The sequence below is a fragment of the Manihot esculenta genome, chromosome 18 (assembly GCF_001659605.2).
Source record: "Manihot esculenta cultivar AM560-2 chromosome 18, M.esculenta_v8, whole genome shotgun sequence".
Taxonomy (NCBI): Eukaryota; Viridiplantae; Streptophyta; class Magnoliopsida; order Malpighiales; family Euphorbiaceae; genus Manihot; species Manihot esculenta.
Window position 1 is genome coordinate 24,736,414 of NC_035178.2, and position 23,028 is coordinate 24,759,441.

Here is a 23,028-nt window from a genome sequence, read left to right on the forward strand (position 1 = left end):
ACCTCAATATATATCATTACACAATACTTTACATTACATTACATTACATTGTCGTTCATGTCCACAACTAATCTATTACATACATAAACTTCTATTCCTGGTGACTTCCTGGTCTAGCCCGCACCTGCAAACCTGGGGGTTAAGGGAAAGGGGTGAGCTACTAGAGCCCAGTGAGCAGAATAGTAAAACATTACATTAAAATTCATGCTTTCATGAAATGCATCACATCACAAACAAATCACCTTAAGGATGAACTTGTCACCAATAGCCCTCTACATATCCAATAGTGCCAGGACGTAGAATGGGTCTCTGGTCTTTCTCTTACCTAACATATCATAACATTCCAATGTGCCAGGGACGTAGAATGGGTCTTCCTGGACTTTCTCTTACATTGTGCCAGGGACGTAGAATAGGTCTTCCTGGACTTCCATACCGTATCATCATCATATCATATCATTCCATACAAGGGCTTAATGGATCATCCAATGTTCATCCACATCAACATCATAATATGCAATGCAACATATTCGTGAATTCTAATGCAAACAACCTAGTATATAACATGGTATTCGTGATGCATGAAAATGCTCGAAATTTATTTATTTTGCAACATAAAAATCCATTCTACTCACCTCAGGCTAGCTCTAAAAAGACTCAGAAGCAACTATCTCACTGCTGGGGTCCTCGGTTCCTCGGGTCCGAACCTACACAGATGGACTCAAATGAGGGACCAAACATAGACTAACATGACTCTAAACATCCCCCCAAAAACCCCCTAAAACACCTTAAAACAATTATAGAAAACATATAAAGGAAGGCTGAACAGGGCACTTTCGGCGGCAGGTTCGGCGGCCGAAAGTCCATCCAGAGCCGAAAGTCATGCACCTTCGGCGGCACCTTCGGCGGCCAAAACTCCCATCCAGAGCAGAAAGTCCAACTTTCGAGGGCAGGGTTCGGCAGCCAAAACATGCCACCACAGGCAGGTTCGGGGGCCGAAAGTGCCTTCGGCTGCCGAACCTGAGTTCTTCCAAAGTGGCAGAACTCAGCCTCCTCATGCACATTTTGCCTCCCAAAACTTTCAAACATGCATTTAGCTATTCTACAACATGCATACACAAGCAAACAAGCATATAGAGGTCTCAAACTACCCTAAACCCCAACAATCAACACAAAGCATATACACATACAACAAACATTGTCCATAAACTCAACATTAACCCTAACAACAATCAACTAACCTAAACATGCATTTCTACCCCATAACCCCTCATAAAACTTGTTTAAAACATGGGATAAGCTAAAGATCTACCCTTACCTCTTGAAGATCGAGAGGGGAGGTGACCTAAACTTGGAGAAATGGAGGAAGAAAGCTCCAAGGTCTCCAAGCTTCAAATCTTGATCTTAGCTCCAAAAATCTTCAAAACCAAGTTAAATAACTCATAAAAACATGAGAGACTTGAAGGAAGAACACAAGATCGACAAGGGAGGACGGAGACTCACCTTGGCCAAAAATGGGGAGAGAAAACTCGCCCATTTTGGATAGGAGACCCCTTTATAGGTGGCTGGCTAGGCCACTTTCGGCGGCCGAACCTGAGCCCTTCCTTCATTCTCTTTCTTTCTTTTCTATAAAACTTTTACTCAATTTCTTTCTTCATAAAAACCATAAAATACATGAAAACATTTTATAAAAACATGATTTTACCCTTCTAGAGGGTTCCGACATCCGAGATTCCACCGGACGGTAGGAATTCCGATGCCGGAGTCTAGCCGGGTATTACAAAGATAATTATCCACAAAAGAAAAAGTAAAATAAATCTACTACTATGATGGCTCTTATCCTAATCTTGATCTGATTGTGTTTACATCTATCTGAAACAGTTTTAAACTCTATACAACTAACAAAAATTCAAATCCTAGAATCTATCCGTCGGCTTGACCTAGAATCTTGGGCAAGACTGTACCTTTCAGTAAGAGAAAAACTTTAAAACAGTCTCTTTTAGTTCATTTTCTCATTTTCAGCTCAAAACCTTTCCAAAATCGGATTTTAGGTAAAAATCAATTGTTTTCATCAAAATCATAGTAAAATCATGGACTTTAATATGAAAAAATAGTGAGTTTTGCAAGTCATCACTAGAGTTTTATTATTTCTTTGTGAGTTTTCGAACAAAATACACTGTGAGTTGGATCCGCAACCGTGGGGTATGGTGTACAATCCATAATATATTATTAGGCTATATATCTTAACATATTGTGTATAGAATGATATCTAAATTAGATTTACAATCCCATAGTGTAGAGATATGGTGGGATTCATATGGAGTTTCATACATTTACACTACGGGTTCATGTAGATCCAATCTAAATAAGTATTTTTCCTGTGTCTTACTATTTTTTACACATGATTGCTTGATGGTTATATTACAATGATAATAAGTGGAAATATTAGTTAATCAAAATTAAACTCTAAAAAAAAAAAATCCTTAACGCTAGTTTCTTAGAATGGCATGCATTTGGTGCATTTTTTATGAAAAGCTCTTGAGGATTGACATGAAAGGACTAGTTTCCCATTTGCAAATTATAAAAAATTAATTGAAGAAGCTAGCGTTCAGATTTCATTATTACAAAATTGCTACACACTTACGAAATAAATATGTAATAAGTATAAACTTTTCGTATACTTTTTATCAAGAGTCAAGTATATCTATTTTAATTTTTTTGACAATTTCTATAAACTTCATTATTAATTTAGTTAAAAAATGTTAAAATAGACTTATTTAACTTTTGATATGTAGTTGAAGAAAGAGATGAGAAAGGTTGGAAATGCCAAATAATTTAACCAGTGTAAATAAGCAAATAATGTAAAGAAGAATAAATTAATTTTTTTATAATAAATTAATAGTGAAAACAATGGAATTTTGATAAAAAGACTTAAAATTCAAGAATATAAACATTAAAGTACAGTGATGAATTAATGAATAATAGCAAGTCAGCTCATGGTATTTCGCCCTAATAAATATTGAATCAAAGGAGATGGAAAACATGGTCTAAACCTGAAATCTCAATTTACATTGTACACAAGATAAAATCAACCGGAGAATCATTACAAGAAAACATTGCTCTTTGCAATGAAGTATATCATAACATACTCGAGTATCAGCCAGAGGTGAGTAGAATTGAACTAACATTTTATTTTTAAGAAATCAAACTTTTTAAGTATGCTAATGCATCACGAATGCCATGTATATGTAATTAAGTTGTTGGCATTAGAATTCAAGGATATGATGCATTGCATAATCTATTGTTGATGTTGATAGATGTTGGATGACCCACTAGCTCTCGAGTATGTTATGATATATTATTACGGATATGGAAAGACCAGGGCTGCCCATTCTACGCCCCTAGCACTATGTAAGGGAAAGACCAGAGCTGCCATTCTACGCCCCTGGCACTATGGACATGTTATGATATGTTTAAGAGGAAGTCCTGAGGAGCTCCTGTCGTAGGTCGGATATTATTGGAATTTGTAGAGGGTTAATGGTGAGAAATCCATCTTGATGTGAATTGTTTGTATTGCGATGCATTCACTATATATTTTATTAAACTATTTTTATGTTCTACTCACTAGACTCTTGTAGCTTATCCTCTTTTCCCCTAACCCCAGGTTCGCAGGATCAAAGTTAGCTTGAGAAGTTGGCTGAATTGCTAGTATAGTTTATTGTAATAGTATAGTTGTGAACATGTATTGTTTTATGAATTAGAATTGAGTTTTGCCCTAATGTTTGTCCTTGTAATCCACGTTTTCATGATCTTTTATGTAAAAGTTTTAAGTGTGAGTTTATATTTGAACTGAGCTTGAGGCATGTTAGGTTGATCATACTGGAGCATTTGATGAGGGCTCTAGTATGAGTTTTATGTTTTCAGTTATGATGCATGCACAGATCAAGTCTTGGTTCATGTAATGATTATGTTTTTGTTTTTTCGTGTGATCATGTATGAGATTTATCAGGTGTAATAGGAGGTATAATAGACTTGCTACGGGTTTCGGCGATTTTAAATCGATTTGAATCCTAGCACCAGTAACGGTTTCGTTCCACGGTCATTACAAAACATTTCCAACCAAAAATTGCTTTCGTTGCTAATGAATTGCGAGGAAAAAATTTTTTAATTGAAAGCAGTGTAAATATGGTTAATTAAGGAATCAATTAATAGGTTTTTTTATTATAGGTTAAATAAGTAGGGTGAAATAGAATCACTTGAAATCAAATAAAAAGAAGAGAAAACTAAATTTTATTTTTAACTCTTCCCTTTTAAGTAGATATGTATGTATATTCAATATGTTCGTAAGCTTTGCTGATATTTAATTTCAAAGGAAAACCCTACCAGTGATATGCCGCTAAATTTCATCCTAAAATTTGAAATAGCCGGAGAGATGAAGCCAGGGGAACGAGGGGCTATGACAACTTAGTTTAGTACTGGATACGTAAATGATGGATATAAGCTTTTAAATTTGTTATTTTTTTATTTACTTTCTCATTTAATATATAAAATCAAACTTACTACCAAAATTCGTTTGCAACTAATAGAAACTATTACAGAATTTTAATTTTTTTACTCATATATTGTTATTATATGCTATTAAATAAAATTTATATTAAAATTTGATATTGTTGTGTTGAAGATGTGGTTAGGATTTTGAATAGAATGTTGTTTTTAGGATAGAAAAATAGAAAATAGAAAATCTTATTATAAGAAATCAAAGAAGTGGGAATAAAAATTAAAATGCCAAAAAAAAAAAAATCCTAAACATATCCTACTAAATGATAATATACTAATATATCCTACTAATAATAATCTACTACATATTCATGGATACACATCAGAAGCTCTCTCAAGCACAGAAAAGTTGAATATTTTTCCTGTTGAATCCCAGTAAATCCCAATCAAATCTCCTTCAACCAAGTTCCTTCTCTTCACAAAATTATTCAGCCACCCTTTGTTGAAGATGTAACTCTTTGATGTTCGCCAATACTTCAAAATAAGATTCAGCTTGGTGTTTGTATCACAATCCCAAAAGGAAAATTCAGCACCTTCTGTTTTGATCTTCTCAACAGTTTCACTTCTCATAAATGGCAAAATATGATCCTTGACTAAAGCTGATGCCACCAATAGTCTGCAATGGTTACCAAGATCACTACCAGTTAGCCTCTTTTTAATCTTCCATGGATCATAAAGCACCAGTTTAGTCCAAACAGGATGTTTCAGCCTCATCTTTCTCTCCTCTTCAGGACTGTAAATTGTCTGGTTTGCAGTATCTCGAGCCAACGTTTTCAATTCTGAGGACTCTTCGGATACTCCATCAGGTTCCTTTCTTGTTCCAGAGGCATCATCAGCGTTCCAATATTCGTCAAACAGTTTTTGTTCAGTGGAAACCTCCTCCTTCGCTGGCCGAGTTGAAACGACGATGGAATCGTGAAATAAGAAATAAAGGGAATGATTAATTCCACAGGAGGATGATGAACTGATTTGGGTGATTCTAGGTTTCTTGATCATGCTTGGGAACCCGCAAGAAAGGGTTAACTCAGTGGAAACTTCGCTGTCTTCTTGACTGTCGATGATATGACGGTGATTCCGCTTCTTGTCAGATTGCTTGGCTGCGAGAAGTTGATCTTGCATGGCTTCTTGAGCACTGGAAACATAGAAATAATCAAAGGACTTGAGGGGTTGTTTGGAATGGAATGAGATATGTATATATACTGAGAGAGACAGACTGTAAGTAGAAGGTAAACCTTTAACAAATGGGATTTCAGATCCAACTAGTAGAATGATTTCTATGTTTGAAGGTAATGTTTTCTTGGGTTTTCTTTTCTGAATCAGATAATGAAAATTTGCCCCCATTTTATTTATTTATTTATTTTACTAGTAGATATTGATTAATAGACCAAAGCTCCAAGGTTGTGGTGTTTGAGTGGTGGTAGGAGAGTTGCAATGCCATATACTTTGATTAATTAGGGCCCAAGTAATTACATTTTTATTTAATTATGGGTTACTGTTTACCAAGTCTCACCCACAAAGTTCACAGTAAAAGCCCTTTCAACAATTTCTGTCACACCAAAACTTGGAGATCGAGTTCCCTATTGGACGGATCCAGAATTTAATTTTAAGAAGCAAATCATTTATAAAATTTATCGCCTAAATGCATAAGTAAAATTAGGCTATATTATACAGATATATGGCAAAATGTTATGGTTTAGATTAAACTATTATTTAATCTCATTACTCTATTGAAAGGTGATGAGGTCGGACTTCTGGCACCTTAACCGAGGCCGGACTCTAGAGAAAAAAACAAATTCAAAACACAATAGACCCACTGAGTAGGTCAATCCATCATTGCGCTCTCCAACCCGTGATTAAAGTAAGCCGAACTGATTAAATGACCGCCTGATAGAGATAGATACGCTGGTGCGCTACAGATCTATGTGACAAGGACATGTAACACTCTAGCAGGGTGCGATTATCTCTGTATTATAGAGATATATACATTTCATAAACTTAGAGGACAAAATCTTATGGTTTAAATTAAACTATTATTTAATCTCATTACTTTATTGAAAAGTAAGGTTTAGTACCCTTATGTTTAAAATTCTACTATTATGTACTTATATTTAAAAAAAACTTACCATTTAGTCACTACTATTAGAATCAAAATTAATTTACTGTTAATTTTATTAAAAATAACCAGATTATCTTTTAGTATATATTTTCATATAAAGCAATAAAAATGTTTTGAATTTAATTAACTATACAATTTAGTTTTTAAATTTAAATTTTATATTTTTTTTCAATTTATTCTAATAAAAAATATTAATCATTGATAACCGCTGGGTTTCACCATCCCGTTACAAGGCCAGACTCGTAATGACAGTCTCCCTCTGAGGGCCTCTAAGTCTCCTGAATGGGCCGGCCCAGTCCGTTCGGCCCTAAGATCAGACCTCCCCTGAGCCTCAATCTCAATCTTTCTTTCCAGCCCGGTCAAGAGGGGAAGAGGTAATCAGCCCATTCGCCTAGTGGGTCCGTTCGCATGCGAGCCAGATAGAATTAAATAGCCGTTACACATGGAGCAGGTGACTGATATTTTCGTACGTCCGTATCTGAATAACAGAGACAGGTGGCTCAATGGCAGTGAGGCCGTTACACGTCACTGGCAGGCAAAGGAAAAGAATAAAAGGAGAGGAGTCCCCCTCCTCTCAGACCAAACTTACTCAACCATTGTAAAATCCTATTTTTTGGATCTCAGAACATCAATTGGCGCCGTCTGTGGGAACGAAGGAGATCTTTTCATCGTCGGAGTTCCATTCTCAAAAAACACCCACTGAGATCCACAATGGCCAATCATAACGAAAACAACATTTCCAATACCCCCCAACGACTTGAGCTCTGCCTAGGAGGGGCAACAGTTCTCTTTTTCCAGTCCCACAACTCCCAATAACTAAACACCAACCCCTTTTAATCCCTCGCCGAGCTTGGCAGGGAATGTGCCCAGAGCTACCATTGTTCAAGACCTCAGTGAGGTAGGTGACTGGGCTCCCTAAACGCCCCCGGCACCACAAAATCGATTGAGATAATGAAGCGACAGTAAAGCCAAAGAGCCTGAATCTTGTTCAAGACCTCAGTGAGGTAGGTGACCGGGCTCCCCAAGCGCCCCCGGCACCACAAAACCGACTGAGATGGTGAAGCGACAGTAAGGCCAAAGGGCCTGAATCTTGTTCAAGACCTCAGTAACCGGTTGAGATGATGAAGCGACAGTAAGGCAAAAGAGCCTGAATCTTATTCAAGACCTCAGTGAGGTAGGTGACCGGGCTCCCCAAGCGCCCTCAGCACCATAAAACCGGCTGAGATGATCAAGCGACAGTAAGGCCAAAGGGCCTGAATCTTGTTCAAGACCTCAGTAAGGCAGGTGACCGGGCTCCCCAAGTACCCCCGGCACCACAAAACCGGCTGAGATGATGAAGCGACAGTAAGGCCAAATAGTCTGAATCTTGTTCAAGACCTCAGTGAGGTGGGTGGCTGGACTCCCCAAGTGCCCCCGGGACCATAAATGATGAAAGTAACAGTAAGGCCAAAAGGGCCGACCTGAGATACACAAATCTGAGCTCAGAGAAACCAAGCAAAAAGAGAGCTGAGCTCGGGAAGCCCAATGGAAAACTGAAAGTTACCAATTTCCTCTGACCCGAGAGGCAAATCCAAGGCATGAACTGACGAACAAAGCCACAATCTCAGTCCCACTCAATACAAGACAAAAAACAAATCCAGAAAAACAGATTCATCATTCTAAGAAGGTACACTACCTCACCTACTTCGGTCGTATAAAAATTATGTGTCCGAGCTTGCATCATTGATAAGTCAACAAGATAAAAAATAGGGATGCTTTCCCAAGATTATAAAAAATTAGAAGCCCAATCAATTACTGGAGTTTCAGCCCGGATTAACTCAAAGGTGAAAAAATTGATAACTGAGCTGGTCAGTCTAGTATAGCTGATTTCTTTGGGGAAAATACTGAAGAAACATATGGCTTAAGAGTTTTATCTTTAACAGATTGTTAGATTAAGCAAATTAGGCCTTTAACAGATTAAGCAACTTGGTGAAGCCAGAAAAACAAGCAAAAGTAAAAATAATTCAAGAATAAACACAAATAAAAATTAGATTTCATTAAATCAAAATAAAATAGATTACAACCTAATCTAATCATCTATAACTATGGGGGGAAATATCTACACTACTCTCTTGTCCAGATCCCCCAGTACCCACAAAGGGCACTATCTCTTTTCCTTGAGGCCCAGCATCTTTCTTCAGGGACTCGGCACCTTCCTCTTGAGGCCCGACATCGCCCTCTTTAAGCTCGGCGGTCTCCTGCTCACCTCCCTCCTCAAGCTCGGCATCTTCTTCGAGAGACCCAGTGGCAGTGTGAAGAACTCCTTTGGGTAGAGGTCTGTCATCCTCCCCGTAACACACCTTCTCGCCATCAGAGTCTACCTCGGGGGCTCGGAGTTGAGCTAGCGGGGTGGAAGGGGCAGCCCTGGCTTCCTTTAAACCACGATTGAAACCGAAGGCGAACATGCGGAAGCCCCTATGCCATATTTCATTCTTCAGCTCGTCAGAGGTTTTGAACTCCGAAGTCGCGCCTCGCAGGCCTCGGCTACCTTTGCTTTCAACTCAGAAGAGTCTTTATAACTTTGGAGACAAGCTTCACAGGCCTACTCAATCTCCTTTTTCAGCTCTGCCGACTCCTTATACTCCCTTAGTCGTTCCTCACACTCCAACTGGACTCTGTCTTCAGCATGCTTGGCATCCTCGAGCAAGGCTGAGCACCTCTTTTTGAGAGTCTCGACCTCCTGGCAGAGATACTGGTTTTGGAACTTGGATGTCTCTACTGCCAAGCTTAGATCCTTGACATTATCAGCACGCTTGCTCAGCTCCTGCTCGAGGACTACTATCCGAGCTAGGGCTTCATCTCTTTGGGCCATCACGACGGTGTAGCGAGTCTGAGCCCCCTCAAAATCTACCTTCAGCGACTCATGCTGATGTCGGACCTCATCCCTCTGGCTCACAGCCTCGTCCCTCTCCCGTTGGATCTCTTCTAAGGAGGACAGCTGCTTTAAGACTTCATCACGGCGAATTTCTGCTACAGCTGCCCTCCCCTCAGCTCTCTTGAGAGCGTCCAGGGTATAAGAAAATTCCGCTTGTAGGGACTTTGAGTGCTCCTGGGCCGCCGCGAGATTGCCTCGAGCATCGCTGGTGGCAGACAGGTTCTCCTTCAGGTGTGCCTCCTCAATCCGGCGATCTACAGATTCCCGGAGAGAGTGGTTACGAGCGTCCACCTTCATGAAGAGGCCCATCACCTAGCACAAAGAAAAAACTGTTAGGATAAGAAAACATAAAGAACTAAAATAAGAACAAAAATAAGAAAGGACAGCTTACCATAAGGAGCATTTCCCTGATAATGTCTCCGAGCACCCCCCGGGGACGAGATCAGAACGCTACTTGCTCCCTAGTAGAACTAGCCAAAAGGCCAGTGAGAGCAAGCAAGCAGGGGTCTAAAGCCTCCGTGACCCCACCAAACATCCTCTCCCGTAGTACCTCCGCAATCGCGCTCGCTGGAGATTGGTGGGTAATGTCCTCGGTGTTCAGGATCTCGTTGTCAGAAGCAGAGAGCAGGGGCACCACGGGAGTCTTTCATTTTTCTAGAGGAGGCAGAGTAGGAGCTGGTCTCTTGGAAGCTCGAGGCTTCTTAGGAGCAGGAGCTGGGGCAAGAACTTCAGAAGGAGGAGGACGCTTGCTCCCGGCCCCCTTGGCAGCACCCTCAGGGATTGTAGATGACCCCTCTAGAGGAGGAATGCCATCTACTGGCTCAGACTCAGCCCCCTCTACAGGAAGGTCCTCATCGACAGGGGAAGCTTTGGTAGCAGCCTCCTGAACATTTTCATCAACTGGGCTGATCTCCACTTCATCCTCGAAAGCCCTACCACCAGCTGGGGATACTTCAGACCTCTCCTCAAGGACATCCCCAAAGGGAGAAGCAACCTCTGCCCTCACGGGAACAGGATCCTCCGCTGGCCTCTCAATAACCTTTGGCGCAGCTTGTGACCTCGCAGTGGCAGCCTGATGGGACCCAGTGGCTCAAGAAGAGCGAGGAAGGGTGCTTGAACTGCTACGGCTGGAGGGCTTGGAAGACCTGGTACCTCGGGAGCTCGGCCTGGGAGCTCGAAAAGAAGCTGGAACAGGGTGAACAGATCGACCTGCCGACCTGGAGGAGATGACCTGGGCCACCTCCTATGTGGCTTCCGACACAGATCGCCCGACTAGGAGGGCATTTAAAGCAGCATTCATACTCTCCTGAGATAGGGTAAAGTTCTTCGGAGGCTTGATTTTGTCCATTGGAACTTGAGAAGCTGCAAAAACCCAAAATCAACACGGGTTAGAAGGAACATACAAGGAAATTCAAGAAGGAAGGAACCAAGCAATTAAAACAAAGGGAAATACCCGCCACCCTGTAGTCCTGAAGACTAGACACAAACATACACCTTTTGACATCATACTTCTTCTCCACAGAAGTCAGTCGAAGGTACCCAACCTACTCACAAAGACTCAGCTGGGGCAGGTCGTTGCAGCCTAGAGGGACGTCCTCCCAGGAGAGTTTTACCTCCCAGGACAACCCGGAGCTTTTCTTCAGCTCTACCACTGCAAACCCCTCTACCCAACCTTTTATTGAGTCCTTGTGACCCGAGAAGATGGATAGCCCACCGTGAGGAGCAAAGTAATAGAAGCCCTGACTCGCCCTCACCACCCTAAAGAAAGTGACGAATAGACGCACTGTGGGTGTAAAACCCCAGCTCAGACAGATAGATTCAAAGGAGCACATAAAAATAATGGAATTGGGAGCCAGCATCCGGAGGGTTATCCCAAAGTACCGGAAGACCTCAATGAAAAAGGGGGAAAAAGGAAAAGTTAAGCCATACTCCCTCTGTTTAATAAAAAAGACCAGACAACGATCCTATTGAGGGTCGATCAAACCGGAGGGGGGAGGATCAGGAAGGACGATCCTCTCATTCCGGTAGGGAGTCCGGATATGGAAAAGAGGGGTATCCAGATACTTTCGAGAAATGAAGTTTTTTTTATGGTGGAGGGGTAATACTGGACTCTAGGTTAACGACATCAGGAAGTTTTGAGCTATCCATGGAGGAACGAAGGACGTACCTTGAAAACGGTGGGGGTAGAAGGGCGGAGCGAGCAAAATGCATAGAGCACAGAGAAGAGCGAAAGTTGGGAGAAGACTGAGAGAATTTGAAATATTGAGACAGTAAAGTGGGAAAGTGGAAAAGAAGCGTTTTAAGAGAAATTGTCCTCAAATCGCGCGGTCATAATGGGTATTTACCCCCTCATCATTCGTGTAACGACTGATGAGAAGGTAAAGGGGCAATTGGGTTTCACCATCCCGTTACAAGGCCGGGCTCATAATGACAGTCTCCCTCTGAGGGCCTCTAAGTCTCCTGAATGGGCCGGCCCAGTCCGTTCGGCCCTAAGATCTGACCTCCCCTGGGCCTCAATCTCAATCTTTCCTTCCAGCCCGGTCAAGAGGGGAAGAGGTCATCATCCCATTCGCCTAGTGGGTCCGTTCGCATGCGTGCCAGAGGGAATTAAATGGCCGTTACGCATGAAGCAGGTGACTGATATTTTCGTACGTCCGTATCTGAATAACATAGACAGGTGGCCCAATGGCAGTGAGGCCGTTACACATCACTGGCAGGCAAAGGAAAAGAATAAAAGAAGATGAGTCCCCTCCTCTCAGACCAAACTTACTCGACCATTGTAAAACCCTATTTTCTGGATCTCAGAACATCAATTATAAATAAGTACCTATAATTTTATAAGTTGATCTTAAATAAAATATTTATTTACCAATAAGTCTTTATATTTTTTAAAAATTATCCTTAAATATTATAATTATTCATGGATAATACCTGCAATTTTACATATTGATCCCTAAATATTATAATTATTTATGAATAAAACCTTATATTTTTATAAATTGATCTTGAATATTTTAATTATTTTGAAATAAACCTTTTAATTTTATAAATTAATCGCTAAATGTTTTAATTATTTATAGATAATCCTTTTATATTTTGTAAATTGAAAGTAGTGTAAATATAGTTAATTATGCAATCAATTAAGAGGTTTTTTTTTATTATAGGTTAAATAAGTAGGATGAAATAGAATCACTTGAAATCAAATAAAAGAGGAGAAAACTAAATTTTACTATGAATTCTTCCCTTTAAGTAGATATGTATATATGTTTAATATGTTCGTAAGCTTTGCTGATACTTAATTTCAAAGCAAAATCCTACAAGTGAAATGCAGCTAATATATAAAATCAAACTTACTACCAAAATTCGTTTGCAACTAATAGAAACTATTACAGAATTTTAATTTTTTTACTCATATATTGTTATTATATGCTATTAAATAAAATTTATATTAAAATTTGATATTGTTGTGTTGAAGATGTGGTTAGGATTTTGAATAGAATGTTGTTTTTAGGATAGAAAAATAGAAAATAGAAAATCTTATTATAAGAAATCAAAGAAGTGGGAATAAAAATTAAAATGCCAAAAAAAAAAAATCCTAAACATATCCTACTAAATGATAATATACTAATATATCCTACTAATAATAATCTACTACATATTCATGGATACACATCAGAAGCTCTCTCAAGCACAGAAAAGTTGAATATTTTTCCTGTTGAATCCCAGTAAATCCCAATCAAATCTCCTTCAACCAAGTTCCTTCTCTTCACAAAATTATTCAGCCACCCTTTGTTGAAGATGTAACTCTTTGATGTTCGCCAATACTTCAAAATAAGATTCAGCTTGGTGTTTGTATCACAATCCCAAAAGGAAAATTCAGCACCTTCTGTTTTGATCTTCTCAACAGTTTCACTTCTCATAAATGGCAAAATATGATCCTTGACTAAAGCTGATGCCACCAATAGTCTGCAATGGTTACCAAGATCACTACCAGTTAGCCTCTTTTTAATCTTCCATGGATCATAAAGCACCAGTTTAGTCCAAACAGGATGTTTCAGCCTCATCTTTCTCTCCTCTTCAGGACTGTAAATTGTCTGGTTTGCAGTATTTCGAGCCAACGTTTTCAATTCTGAGGACTCTTCGGATACTCCATCAGGTTCCTTTCTTGTTCCAGAGGCATCATCAGCGTTCCAATATTCGTCAAACAGTTTTTGTTCAGTGGAAACCTCCTCCTTCGCTGGCCGAGTTGAAACGACGATGGAATCGTGAAATAAGAAATAAAGGGAATGATTAATTCCACAGGAGGATGATGAACTGATTTGGGTGATTCTAGGTTTCTTGATCATGCTTGGGAACCCGCAAGAAAGGGTTAACTCAGTGGAAACTTCGCTGTCTTCTTGACTGTCGATGATATGACGGTGATTCCGCTTCTTGTCAGATTGCTTGGCTGCGAGAAGTTGATCTTGCATGGCTTCTTGAGCACTGGAAACATAGAAATAATCAAAGGACTTGAGGGGTTGTTTGGAATGGAATGAGATATGTATATATACTGAGAGAGACAGACTGTAAGTAGAAGGTAAACCTTTAACAAATGGGATTTCAGATCCAACTAGTAGAATGATTTCTATGTTTGAAGGTAATGTTTTCTTGGGTTTTCTTTTCTGAATCAGATAATGAAAATTTGCCCCCATTTTATTTATTTATTTATTTTACTAGTAGATATTGATTAATAGACCAAAGCTCCAAGGTTGTGGTGTTTGAGTGGTGGTAGGAGAGTTGCAATGCCATATACTTTGATTAATTAGGGCCCAAGTAATTACATTTTTATTTAATTATGGGTTACTGTTTACCAAGTCTCACCCACAAAGTTCACAGTAAAAGCCCTTTCAACAATTTCTGTCACACCAAAACTTGGAGATCGAGTTCCCTATTGGACGGATCCAGAATTTAATTTTAAGAAGCAAATCATTTATAAAATTTATCGCCTAAATGCATAAGTAAAATTAGGCTATATTATACAGATATATGGCAAAATGTTATGGTTTAGATTAAACTATTATTTAATCTCATTACTCTATTGAAAGGTAATGAGGTCGGACTTCTGGCACCTTAACCGAGGCCGGACTCTAGAGAAAAAAACAAATTCAAAACACAATAGACCCACTGAGTAGGTCAATCCATCATTGCGCTCTCCAACCCGTGATTAAAGCAAGCCGAACTGATTAAATAACCGCCTGATAGAGATGGGTACGCTGGTGCGCTACAGATCTATGTGACAAGGACATGTAACACTCTAGCAGGGTGCGATTATCTCTGTATTATAGAGATATATACATTTCATAAACTTAGAGGACAAAATCTTATGGTTTAAATTAAACTATTATTTAATCTCATTACTTTATTGAAAAGTAAGGTTTAGTACCCTTATGTTTAAAATTCTACTATTATGTACTTATATTTAAAAAAAACTTACCATTTAGTCACTACTATTAGAATCAAAATTAATTTACTGTTAATTTTATTAAAAATAACCAGATTATCTTTTAGTATATATTTTCATATAAAGCAATAAAAATGTTTTGAATTTAATTAACTATACAATTTAGTTTTTAAATTTAAATTTTATATTTTTTTTCAATTTATTCTAATAAAAAATATTAATCATTGATAACCGCTGGGTTTCACCATCCCGTTACAAGGCCAGACTCGTAATGACAGTCTCCCTCTGAGGGCCTCTAAGTCTCCTGAATGGGCCGGCCCAGTCCGTTCGGCCCTAAGATCAGACCTCCCCTGAGCCTCAATCTCAATCTTTCCTTCCAGCCCGGTCAAGAGGGGAAGAGGTAATCAGCCCATTCGCCTAGTGGGTCCGTTCGCATGCGAGCCAGATAGAATTAAATAGCCGTTACACATGGAGCAGGTGACTGATATTTTCGTACGTCCGTATCTGAATAACAGAGACAGGTGGCACAATGGCAGTGAGGCCGTTACATGTCACTGGCAGGCAAAGGAAAAGAATAAAAGGAGAGGAGTCCCCCTCCTCTCAGACCAAACTTACTTAACCATTGTAAAATCCTATTTTTTGGATCTCAGAACATCAATTGGCGCCGTCTGTGGGAACGAAGGAGATCTTTTCATCGTCGGAGTTCCATTCTCAAAAAACACCCACTGAGATCCACAATGGCCAATCATAACGAAAACAACATTTCCAATACCCCCCAACGACCTGAGCTCTGCCTAGGAGGGGCAACAGTTCTCTTTTTCCAGTCCCACAACTCCCAATAACTAAACACCAACCCCTTTTAATCCCTCGCCGAGCTTGGCAGGGAATGTGCCCAGAGCTACCATTGTTCAAGACCTCAGTGAGGTAGGTGACTGGGCTCCCTAAACGCCCCGGCACCACAAAATCGGCTGAGATAATAAAGCGACAGTAAAGTCAAAGAGCCTGAATCTTGTTCAAGACCTCAGTGAGGTAGGTGACCGGGCTCCCCAAGCGCCCCCGACACCACAAAACCGGCTGAGATGGTGAAGCGACAGTAAGGCCAAAGGGCATGAATCTTGTTCAAGACCTCAGTAACCGGCTGAGATGATGAAGCGACAGTAAGGCAAAAGAGCCTGAATCTTATTCAAGACCTCAGTGAGGTAGGTGACCGGGCTCCCCAAGCGCCCTCGGCACCACAAAACCGGCTGAGATGATCAAGCGACAGTAAGGCCAAAGGGCCTGAATCTTGTTCAAGACCTCAGTAAGGCAGGTGACCGGGCTCCCCAAGTACCCCCGGCACCACAAAACCGGCTAAGATGATGAAGCGACAGTAAGGCCAAATAGTCTGAATCTTGTTCAAGACCTCAGTGAGGTGGGTGGCTGGACTCCCCAAGTGCCCCCGGGACCATAAATGATGAAAGTAACAGTAAGGCCAAAAGGGCCGACCTGAGATACACAAATCTGAGCTCAGAGAAACCAAGCGAAAAGAGAGCTGAGCTCGGGAAGCCCAATGGCAAACTGAAAGTTACCAATTTCCTCTGACCCGAGAGGCAAATCCAAGGCATGAACTGACGAACAAAGCCACAATCTCAGTCCCACTCAATACAAGAGAAAAAACAAATCCAGAAAAATAGATTCATCATTCTAAGAAGGTACACTACCTCACCTACTTCGGTCGTATAAAAATTATGCGTCCGAGCTTGCATCATTGATAAGTCAACAAGATAAAAAATAGGGATGCTTTCCCAAGATTATAAAAAATTAGAAGCCCAATCAATTACTGGAGTTTCAGCCCGGATTAACTCAAAGGTGACAAAATTGATAACTGAGCTGGTCAGTCTAGTATAGCTGATTTCTTTAGGGAAAATACTGAAGAAACATATGGCTTAAGAGTTTTATCTTTAACAGATTGTTAGATTAAGCAAATTAGGCCTTTAACAGATTAAGCAACTTGCTGAAGCCAGAAAAACAAGCAAAAGTAAAAATAATTCAAGAATAAACACAAATAAAAATTAGATTTCATTAAATCAAAAGAAAATAGATTACAACCTAATCTAATCATCTATAACTATGGGGGGAAATATCTACACTACTCTCTTGTCCAGATCCCCCAGTACCCACAAAGGGCACTATCTCTTATCCTTGAGGCCCAGCATCTTCCTTCAGGGACTCGACACCTTCCTCTTGAGGCCCGACATCGCCCTCTTCAAGCTCGGCGGTCTCCTGCTCACCTCCCTCCTCAAGCTTGGCATCTTCTTCGAGAGACCCAGTGGCAGTGTGAAGAACTCCTTTGGGTAAAGGTCTGTCATCCTCCCCGTAACACACCTTCTCGCCATCAGAGTCTACCTCGGGGGCTCGGAGTTGAGCTAGCAGGGTGGAAGGGGCAGCCCTGGCTTCCTTTAAACCACGATTGAAACCGAAGGCGAACATGCGGAAGCCCCTGTGCCATATTTCATTCTTCAGCTCGTCAGAGGTTTTGAACTCCGAAGTCGCGCCTCGCAGGCCTCGGCTACCTTTGCTTTCAACTCAGAAGAGTCTTTATAACTTTGGAGACGAGCTTCACAGGCCTACTCAATCTCCTTTTTCAGCTCTGCCGACTCCTTATACTCCCTTAGTCGTTCCTCACACTCCAACTGGACTCTGTCTTCAGTATGCTTGGCATCCTCGAGCAAGGCTGAGCACCTCTTTTTGAGAGTCTCGACCTCCTGGCAGAGATACTGGTTTTGGAACTTGGATGTCTCTACTGCCAAGCTTAGATCCTTGACATTATCAGCACGCTTGCTCAGCTCCTGCTCGAGGACTACTATCCGAGCTAGGGCTTCATCTCTTTGGGCCATCACGACAGTGTAGCGAGTCTGAGCCCCCTCAAAATCTACCTTCAGCGACTCATGCTGATGTCGGACCTCATCCCTCTGGCTCACAACCTCGTCCCTCTCCCGTTGGATCTCTTCTAAGGAGGACAGCTGCTTTAAGACTTCATCACGGCGAATTTCTGCTACAGCTACCCTCCCCTCAGCTCTCTTGAGAGCGTCCAGGGTATAAGAAAATTCCGCTTGTAGGGACTTTGAGTGCTCCTGGGCCGCCGCGAGATTGCCTCGAGCATCGCTGGTGGCAGACAGGGTCTCCTTCAGGTGTGCCTCCTCAATCCGGCGATCTACAGATTCCCGGAGAGAGTGGTTACGAGCGTCCACCTTCATGAAGAGGCCCATCACCTAGCACAAAGAAAAAACCGTTAGGATAAGGAAACATAAAGAACTAAAATAAGAACAAAAATAAGAAAGGACAGCTTACCATAAGGAGCATTTCCCTGATAATGTCTCCGAGCTCCCCCCGGGGACGAGATCAGAACGCTACTTGCTCCCTAGTAGAACTAGCCAAAAGGCCAGTGAGAGCAAGCAAGCAGGGGTCTAAAGCCTCCGTGACCCCACCAAACATCCTCTCCCGTAGTACCTCCGCAATCGCGCTCGCTGGAGATTGGTGGGTAATGTCCTCGGTGTTCAGGATCTCGTTGTCAGAAGCAGAGAGCAGGGGCACCACGGGAGTCTTTCATTTTTCTAGAGGAGGCAGAGTAGGAGCTGGTCTCTTGGAAGCTTGAGGCTTCTTAGGAGCAGGAGCTGGGGCAAGAACTTCAGAAGGAGGAGGACGCTTGCTCCCGGCCCCCTTGGCAGCACCCTCAGGGATTGCAGATGACCCCTCTAGAGGAGGAATGCCATCTACTGGCTCAGACTCAGCCCCCTCTACAGGAAGGTCCTCATCGACAGGGGAAGCTTCGGTAGCAGCCTCCTGAACATTTTCACCAACTGGGCTGATCTCCACTTCATCCTCGAAAGCCCTACCACCAGCTGGGGATACTTCAGACCTCTCCTCAAGGACATCCCCAAAGGGAGAAGCAACCTCTGCCCTCACGGGAACAGGATCCTCCGCTGGCCTCTCAATAACCTATGGCGTAGCTTGTGACCTCGCAGTGGCAGCCTGATGGGACCTAGTGGCTCAAGAAGAGCGAGGAAGGGTGCTTGAACTGCTACGGCTGGAGGGTTTGGAAGACCTGGTACCTCGGGAGCTCGGCCTGGGAGCTCGAAAAGAAGCTGGAACAGGGTGAACAGATCGACCTGCCGACCTAGAGGAGATGACCTGGGCCACCTCCTATGTGGCTTCCGACACAGATCGCCCGACTAGGAGGGCATTTAAAGCAGCATTCATACTCTCCTGAGATAGGGTAAAGTTCTTCGGAGGCTTGATTTTGTCCATTGGAACTTGAGAAGCTGCAAAAACCCAAAATCAACACGGGTTAGAAGGAACATACAAGGAAATTCAAGAAGGAAGGAACCAAGCAATTAAAACAAAGGGAAATACCCGCCGCCCTGCAGTCCTGAAGACTAGACACAAACATACACCTTTTGACATCATACTTCTTCTCCACAGAAGTCAGTCGAAGGTACCCAACCTACTCACAAAGACTCAGCTGGGGCAGGTCGTTGCAGCCTAGAGGGACGTCCTCCCAGGAGAGTTTTACCTCCCAGGACAACCCGGAGCTTTTCTTCAGCTCTACCACTGCAAACCCCTCTACCCAACCTTTTATTGAGTCCTTGTGACCCGAGAAGATGGATAGCCCACCGTGAGGAGCAAAGTAATAGAAGCCCTGACTCGCCCTCACCACCCTAAAGAAAGTGACGAATAGACGCACTGTGGGTGTAAAACCCCAGCTCAGACAGATAGATTCAAAGGAGCACATAAAAATAATGGAATTAGGAGCCAGCATCCGGAGGGTTATCCCAAAGTACCGGAAGACCTCAATGAAAAAGGGGGAAAAAGGAAAAGTTAAGCCATACTCCCTCTGTTTAACAAAAAAGACCAGACAACGATCCTATTGAGGGTCGATCAAACCGGAGGGGGGAGGATCAGGAAGGACGATCCTCTCATTCCGGTAGGGAGTCCGGATATGGAAAAGAGGGGTATCCAGATACTCTCGAGAAATGAAGTTTTTTTTATGGTGGAGGGGTAATACTGGACTCTAGGTTAACGACATCAGGAAGTTTTGAGCTATCCATGGAGGAACGAAGGACGTACCTTGAAAACGGTGGGGGTAGAAGGGCGGAGCTAGCAAAATGCATAGAGCACAGAGAAGAGCGAAAGTTGGGAGAAGACTGAGAGAATTTGAAATATTGAGACAGTAAAGTGGGAAAGTGGAAAAGAAGCGTTTTAAGAGAAATTGTCCTCGAATCGCGCGGTCATAATGGGTATTTACCCCCTCATCATTCGTGTAATGACTGATGAGAAGGTAAAGGGGCAATTGATGACCGCTGGGTTTCACCATCCCGTTACAAGGCCGGGCTCATAATGACAGTCTCCCTCTGAGGGCCTCTAAGTCTCCTGAATGGGCCGGCCCAGTCCGTTCGGCCCTAAGATCTGACCTCCCCTGGGCCTCAATCTCAATCTTTCCTTCCAGCCCGGTCAAGAGGGGAAGAGGTAATCAGCCCATTCGCCTAGTGGGTCCGTTCGCATGCGTGGCAGAGGGAATTAAATGGCCGTTACGCATGAAGCAGGTGACTGATATTTTCGTACGTCCGTATCTGAATAACAGAGACAGGTGGCCCAATGGCAGTGAGGCCGTTACACATCACTGGCAGGCAAAGGAAAAGAATAAAAGAAGATGAGTCCCCTCCTCTCAGACCAAACTTACTCAACCATTGTAAAACCCTATTTTCTGGATCTCAGAACATCAATTATAAATAAGTACCTATAATTTTATAAGTTGATCTTAAATAAAATATTTATTTACCAATAAGTCTTTATATTTTTTAAAAATTATCCTTAAATATTATAATTATTCATGGATAATACCTGCAATTTTACATATTGATCCCTAAATATTATAATTATTTATGAATAAAACCTTATATTTTTATAAATTGATCTTGAATATTTTAATTATTTTGAAATAAACCTTTTAATTTTATAAATTAATCGCTAAATGTTTTAATTATTTATAGATAATCCTTTTATATTTTGTAAATTGAAAGTAGTGTAAATATAGTTAATTAAGCAATCAATTAAGAGGTTTTTTTTTTTATTATAGGTTAAATAAGTAGGATGAAATAGAATCACTTGAAATCAAATAAAAGAGGAGAAAACTAAATTTTACTATGAATTCTTCCCTTTAAGTAGATATGTATATATGTTTAATATGTTCGTAAGCTTTGCTGATACCTAATTTCAAAGCAAAATCCTACAAGTGAAATGCAGCTAATATATAAAATCAAACTTACTACCAAAATTCGTTTGCAACTAATAGAAACTATTAAAAAATTTTAATTTTTTTACTCATATATTGTTATTATATGCTATTAAATAAAATTTATATTAAAATTTGATATTGTTGTGTTGAAGATGTTGTTAGGATTTTGAATAATTTGTTTTTAGGATAGAAAAATAGAAAATAGAAAATCTTATTATAAGAAATCAAAAAAGTGGGAATAAAAATTAAAATGCAAAAAAAAAAAAAGTTTCTAAGTGTATCCTACTAAATGATAATATACTAATATATCCTACTAATAATAATCTACTACATATTCATGGATACACATCAGAAGCTCTCTCAAGCACAGAAAAGTTGAATATTTTTCCTGTTGAATCCCAGTAAATCCCAATCAAATCTCCTTCAACCAAGTTCCTTCTCTTCACAAAATTATTCAGCCACCCTTTGTTGAAGATGTAACTCTTTGATGTTCGCCAATACTTCAAAATAAGATTCAGCTTGGTGTTTGTATCACAATCCCAAAAGGAAAATTCAGCACCTTCTGTTTTGATCTTCTCAACAGTTTCACTTCTCATAAATGGCAAAATATGATCCTTGACTAAAGCTGATGCCACCAATAGTCTGCAAAGGTTACCAAGATCACTACCAGTTAGCCTCTTTTTAATCTTCCATGGATCATAAAGCACCAGTTTAGTCCAAACAGGATGCTTCAGCCTCATCTTTCTCTCCTCTTCAGGACTGTAAATTGTCTGGTTTGCAGTATCTCGAGCCAATGTTTTCAATTCTGAGGACTCTTTGGATACTCCATCAGGTTCCTTTCTTGTTCCAGAGGCATCATCAGCGGTCCAAGATTCGTCAAACAGTTTTAGTTCAGTGGAAACCTCCTCCTTCGCTGGCCGAGTTGAAACGACGATGGAACTTTGAAATAAGAAATAAAGGGAATGATTAATTCCACAGGAGGATGATGAACTGATTTGGGTGATTCTAGGTTTCTTGATCATGCTTGGGAACCCGCAAGAAAGGGTTAACTCAGTGGAAACATCGCTGTCTTCTTGACTGTCGATGATATGACGGTGATTCCGCTTCTTGTCAGATTGCTTGGCTGCGAGAAGTTGATCTTCCATGGCCTCTTGAGCACTGGAAACATAGAAATAATCAAAGGACTTGAGGGGTTGTTTGGAATGGAATGAGATATGTATATATACTGAGAGAGACAGAGTGTAAGTAGAAGGTAAACCTTTAACAAATGGGATTTCAGATCCAACTAGGAGAATGATTTCTATGTTTGAAGGTAATGTTTTCTTGGGTTTTCTTGGGTTTTCTTTTTTGAATCAGATCATGAAAATTTGCCTCCATTTTATTTATTTATTTATTTTACTAGTATATATTGATTAATAGACCAAGGCTCCAAGGTTGTGGTGTTTGAGTGGTGGTAGGAGAGTTGCAATGCCATATACTTTGATTAATTAGGGCCCAAGTCACTCCATTTTTATTTAATCATGTGTTACTGTTTACCAAGTCTCACCCACAAAGTTCACAGTAACAGCCCTTTCAACAATTTCTGTCATACCAAAACTTGGAGATCGAGTTCCCTATTGGACGGATTCAGAAAAAAATTTTAAGAAGCAAAATAATTTATAAAATTTATTCCCTAAGTAAAATTAGGGTATTTGATATAGATCAACTAGTTTTAGACAAAAAGGTCTTGA

The 23,028-nt window shown here is 40.8% G+C and overlaps 2 protein-coding genes across 2 annotated transcripts; both read right to left on the minus strand.

The window, feature by feature from the left end:
- Positions 1-13,243: 13,243 nt before the first annotated feature.
- LOC110606285 (B3 domain-containing protein At2g33720) lies at positions 13,244-14,053 on the minus strand. Its single transcript, XM_021745033.2, has one exon. It carries the CDS (start codon positions 14,051-14,053, stop codon positions 13,244-13,246), a length of 810 nt encoding a protein of 269 aa, XP_021600725.2.
- A 7,580-nt stretch (positions 14,054-21,633) lies between these two features.
- LOC122722456 (B3 domain-containing protein At2g33720-like) lies at positions 21,634-22,443 on the minus strand. Its single transcript, XM_043953160.1, has one exon. The coding sequence runs from the start codon at positions 22,441-22,443 to the stop codon at positions 21,634-21,636; it is 810 nt and encodes a 269-aa protein (XP_043809095.1).
- Between the last annotated feature and the right edge of the window lie 585 nt (positions 22,444-23,028).